General features: G+C 65.4%; 1 protein-coding gene across 1 annotated transcript; it reads left to right on the top strand.

The window, feature by feature from the left end:
• Positions 1–3,126: 3,126 nt before the first annotated feature.
• On the top strand, positions 3,127–4,913 carry EMIHUDRAFT_106382 (hypothetical protein; the record flags this gene model as incomplete). The annotated part of the gene is made up of 5 exons (XM_005760016.1): positions 3,127–3,398; positions 3,681–3,768; positions 4,257–4,557; positions 4,602–4,632; positions 4,838–4,913. The coding sequence occupies 5 exons, from the start codon at positions 3,127–3,129 to the stop codon at positions 4,911–4,913; spliced, it is 768 nt and encodes a 255-aa protein (XP_005760073.1).
• Between the last annotated feature and the right edge of the window lie 630 nt (positions 4,914–5,543).

The raw sequence follows: 5,543 nt of genomic DNA, 5'->3' as shown, positions 1-5,543 counted from the left end.
TCGGAGACCCGTGTTTACTTTAAGGCCCTTGCCCTGCGAACGCGCACCCCCGGGGCTAGGGCTCTCTAGCCCGTAACCCGATCCCGATCATCCGGCCCGCTGGGTGCGCTTCTGAGCTCCCCGGCCCTGGATGTGAGGTTAATGACTGCACTCCAAGTGCTCCAAGGTGATCCCTGGATGTGAGGTTACCGACTGCACTCCAAGTGCTCCAAGTGCTCCAAGTGCTCCAAGTGACAATCCAGTGTGTCCGCGAAGGCGGCGTGGGGCCGCCGGCGGCACTGCTGCCGCGCACGCTGCGCTGTGGGCGTCACCATCGTGTCCTCGCCGCGTCGCCGACGCCACTTGCGGCTCGCGGCTGCCCTGCCCTTCCCTGCCATCGCGCAAACAAACACACACACACACGCACACACACACACATTATTAATGATCGAGTATTAATTATTAATTATTAATCATCGGGCGGCGGCGAGGCGCGGCGGCGGGCGGCGCGAGGCGGCGGCGCGGCGAGGCAGCGGGCGGCGCAGGGCGGGGCGGCGCGGCGGCGGGTGGTATACACGTGCCTACTTTTTCTTTCAAAATTATTTTTTCGCTCGCTTCTGGCCTCTGGGTTGTGGCTGCCCCCTAGAAGATACTAGAGACGTCCGTTAAACGCCCCATTCATGAATGTTGGCAACGCAAGACACAGAGCTCATCAAAACAACAACGCGTGAGTGTTAGATTTGTTTGGTATTGCTAAAAATCTCTCTCAGAGCTCACACAAAATAGTTAGAGGCTGCGCAGGCCGTCCCGTTTGCTGTTTGAAACGCCTGTTGCGCTGGCCGCTGCGCGCGGGCGCTGGCCGCTGGCCGCTGCCGGGGCTCTGTCTCACTCTCACGTGCCGCAATATGTGTCACACACGGCGGCTTCTGCCACCTCTCGATTGGTTCTACTTTCTACGCACACCTACCGGGGAAGGGGCGCTTGGGAGCGGGGGCGGGGGCGGGGGCGGGGGTGGGGGCGGGGGCGCGCAGCGCGGGGCGCGCGCGCGCAACAGAGGGTAGGGTGGGGAAGACGGCGAGGAGGGGGCGGCGGCGGCGGCGGCGGCGGCGGCGGCGGCGGCGGCGCGCGCGCGGCGCGCGCGACGGGGGGACGGAGCAGCGACCGCTGGCGCGGTCGCTGCTCCGTCTGTGCCAGGGACGCGCGCTCTGCGCCGCTGCACAGAGCGCGCGTCAGGGCAAGGGGCATGCGTGGCGGCGCGGGACGCGCGGCGGCGGCGGCGAGCACGCTCCGTGAGCGGTGAGGCGGCCGGGCGAGGGCGCGGCGGGTGACGGGTCAAGGGAGCAGCCCACACCCGGCGTCGCTTTTTGAGCGACGCCTGCGGCACGCCTGCGCAGGGGCCGCAGGGCGGTCAGCTGTGGGGCGAGGCGGTGCCGGCCGCGGGCCGGGTGCAAGGCGCCGGCCTCGGCGCCGCCTCGGCGCGCCGCACGGGCGCGGCGAGCCTCTGAGCGGGAGCCGAAGGTTTGCCTGTGGGAGGTGGTGGTGGGGGTGAGTTGACTTTGCCGCAGAGGCCGTCCCTAGCTGTGAACAGCAAAACGGGACAGTATCACAGTGGGTGGAAAGCGAACGAGTCACTTAACAGGGGTCGATTAGGGCGGGCCACCCTGTCCAGAGGCGGAGGTGCCTTTCTGGGATCTTGCGATCAAGTCTATTTCTACCTACCTACCTACCTACCAAGGGCACTTGGAGCACTTGGAGTGCAGTCATCAGCCGCACGCCCAGGACCGGGGAGCTAAGAAGCGCCCCAGTTAGCCAGACGATTGATTGATTGATCGATGGGAAGGCGAAACACAGTCCGACCAACGACTGGGACACCAACGCGGTATGGGTGGACGCTAGACGGGCGATGACGGTCACACAGGAGCGACACACAGAACCACAAGACAAGACACTCAGCCAACGTGCGGCTGCCACACATCCTGAGCGAACTCCCTAGTCGCCCGCGGCCGGACTCCATCCGGCACGCGTCGCTGGGCGCTCAGCCGCGTCCCCTGCTCGCCACCCCGACGCCCAAGGCGCCCGAATCGAACGACAGGCGGCACGCGAAGACTGGTTGCAATCCCGCCGACCGCGAGGCCGCGGGATGATGCGTGCGTGGTCATGTAGTGGGTCTCGGAAGCTCCCCTCTCGGGCTAGGAGCCAGCCCCTCACCCTTGCCCTCGGAACACTGTGCCCGAGTCGAGGCGTGTGCTTGCCGGTCGACGGCCGCGCGCGGTTGGCATTGTGACGAAGGTTGCGCGCGGCCGCGGCGCGCCCGCCATGGTTCGGCGCGGCGCGCCTACCAGCGGCAATTGTCGAGGCACGGGAACGCTTACCCGGGGTCATCCTCTGAGCCTGGTCGTCGGCGCCGCGATGCCACGGCGGCGCATTCGACGTCGTCGGCACGCTGCCCCGCGTTGAGCCCCGCCGCTCGTAGCGACGGCTGCAGGTCGGCCCGGTGCAGCGCGCCCTGGCCGCAGACTGAAGAACGGCCACGAGGGGTGTGTGATGTGCGGTGCGGGGTATGAGGGGGCAGCGTCTTTGTGTGCCCCCTCCGAGGGGGTCGAGGGTCGTGATCTGAACTGGAGAGGGGGGGGGGGTTCGCCTTGAGAGCGTACGGGTGGTCTCACCGCGCCAGAGGCTCTGCCTCTCCTCTCGGGGATTGAACTGAGGGATAGGGGCGGGGATCCTCCCTCTTCCCGCCGTCGATGCCGGGGCTCAACCAATCCGGAGAGGTCCTTACCATTCCTCCATACATCCTCCCGGCTTCATCGGCGGGCGTCTGGGGGTGTGTCGTCAACTGGCCGGTGGTCTTTCAGTGTGGTGGAGTGGGTTTCGTGACCGTTCATCGTCGATGCCGCCTGACTTACCTGTTCCCCGCTGGCGCGACCCCGCGCCGGCCAGCGGAGCCATTGCCCGCTCGGTCACCACCCCCGCCGGCGCGACGCGATCCGATCAGCGCCGCCACCGACGGGGCCGCCGGCACGGAGTGCATTCTCCGTCGTTAGACGATGGTAGGGGGGTCGGGTACACGCACCCTACCTGCTCCGCATCTCGAACCCTGCGTTTCGCCTGGGTTTTGATCTTCGTTCTCGCGCGCCTCACACACACATGAGGCTCGCAGCGATCGCTGCCCTTCCCGTCGCCTGCCTGGTCGGACCGTGGCCGTCCGCGCCGCCACACGCTCCCCGCGCTGCGGTGCCGCGCGCGGCCATTGTGAGCGGCTCGACGCAATACGGCTACGTCGAGCAGGCTTACTTGCAGCAGCAGGGCTATGAGGACGGGCGCGGGCACCAGGGTTACGCGCAGATCGTGTGGTCGCTGACCGGTCCCACCGGCGGCCAGTACTTTGTCGAAGCGGGAGGGCAGCAAAAGCTCGGCCGGTACGCGAACCTAGAAGCGGAACGCTGTTCTTGTATTCCGACTAGTGCTCGCGAGGACACGCAGTCCGCTGCATCCCGCAGTTATGACTGTTTCTGCATCCCTCGCATTCGTGCGTGCCACGAGTACTCTTCCCCCTCCCCTTCCCCCCCCCTGACCTCGGTGTATTCAGGTACGACACGCAGTCTCAGCTAGATCTCGGCTAGATCTCGGCTAGATCTCGGCTAGATCTCGGCTAGATCTCGGCTATATCTCGGCTAGATCTCGGCTATATCTCGACGCAGGTACGACACGGCCTCGCAAAAGGCGACGGTCTCGCGGCTGCAGTGCGTGGTGCGGGCGGACCAGCACGGCGGCGCGGCGGTGGTGTCGGTGGTCAAAGACAGAAAGAAAGAAAACACACCGCCCGAGGGAGGGCATTTATTCGTCCACGCCATTTTTCTTTTTTCTCTAGGTGGGCAAGCCGCTCACCGGCTGGCGGGCCGCGCCCGGGACGCCTTGGCAGTGGCTGCGCGGCGAAAACTTTGGCGAGGAGCGGGCGCTGTTCGAGGGCGCGACGACACTTCCGAGACACCTCCGAGACACTTCCGAGACACCTCCGAGACACTTCCGAGACACCTCCGAGGCCTTATGTGGCAGCTCTGTTTCACCGCCAGAAACATCTCGGCCGTATCTCGGCTGCATCTCGGCTGCATCTCGGCTGCATCTCGGCTGCATCTCGGCTGCATCTCGGCTACATCTCGGCCATATCTCGGCTACATCTCGGCCATATCTCGGCTCTATCTCGGCTCTATCTCGCAGGCGCGCAGCTCAGCCTCGACCAGAGCGACCCGGAGCGCGAGGTCTTTACCGTGCGAAAGGAGGGAGGCGCCGCAGACCAGCAGCAGCAGCAGCAGCAGCAGCAGCAGCAGCAGCAGCACGACCACCACCAGGGGTACCAGCGGCAGCAGCACAGGCAGCAGCAGATGCAGCAGCACCAGCAGCACCAGCAGCACCAGCAGCACCAGCAGCACCAGCAGCACCAGCAGCACCAGCAGCACCAGCAGCAGCAGCACCAGCCGGGCTACGAGCAGCCCCAGGGCTACGCCACAGCGGCACTCTACGAGGCGCAGCCAGCACCGCTTGGCGCTCAGCAAGGCCACGCGCCGCTGTCCGCCGGCCGTGTGTGTCTTCTGTTTTGCCAGCGTGCTTTCTCTCTTCTATAGGTGGAGGCTACGCGCCGCTGCCCGCCGGCTGGTGCGGGGCGGTCGAGAGGCTGTATCTCGGCCCACACTTCGGCTGTATCTCGGCTGTATCTCGGCTGTAGGTGTGCGGCGGTCGACGAGGCGTCTGGCCAGACGTACTACTACCACGAGCTGACGGGCGTATCTCAGTGGGAGCCGCCGCAGGCCGACCGGACCGTGTATTTCTTTTTCCAAGCGGGGTTTTCTCTTTTCTATAGGTGGGAGCCGCCGCAGGCCGAGCACGGGTACGGCGGCTACTCGGTGGACTTGCGAGGCGGGTACCGCTCCCGCTGACTCCTGCTGCGCGGCAAAGGGCTGGCTCGCCGGGGGGCGGGACTCGGTCTGCTCGGAGAGTTGGCGCATGAATGTCCGATGTGTCGGGGCATGCTGGGGTTTGTTGTGGGTTGGTGTGCGCGTGTGTCATGTACCTTAGGCTATGTGTCTGCCCCACGCGCTGACGCGCATGGCATGCGAAGCTCTCGTCAGATGAGTCGTCTGACAGCGGTGATTTGATCTCGTCCGGCGGAGTGGTTCTCTAGCTCCAAAAATAAATATTCTTCTGCCTTGCCTCCGACGCTAGAGACAGTCACCACGGATACATAAAAAAAATGTTCGAGTGTTAGCAAGCAAAAGGAGCACACACCTCACACGACTCAGCACCGTGTCCGCACCAGCGACTGCCACTCGCCTAACCATGCCTCGTCACAAGTGCCCTCCCAATCGCGTCCAGGCACACACGCTCCGCCTGTTCTCACCCTAACACTCTATCACACCCTTGCCTCCCTGCCAGAGCGAGCTAGATTCTCCCCGCCTCACTCCCGCCTCTGCCGCGCGCCTTCTATGGACGTCCAGTGCAGCACCAAGGGCGAGAGAGGGCAAGGGACCGGGCGCTGGCATACCAGGGGGGGCAGGGTGGTGGGCGGC

The sequence above is a fragment of the Emiliania huxleyi genome (assembly GCF_000372725.1).
Source record: "Emiliania huxleyi CCMP1516 unplaced genomic scaffold EMIHUscaffold_78, whole genome shotgun sequence".
Classification (NCBI taxonomy): Eukaryota; Haptophyta; order Isochrysidales; family Noelaerhabdaceae; genus Emiliania; species Emiliania huxleyi.
Note: the sequence above shows the minus strand (reverse complement) of the source record. Positions and strands in the feature narration are given on the sequence as shown.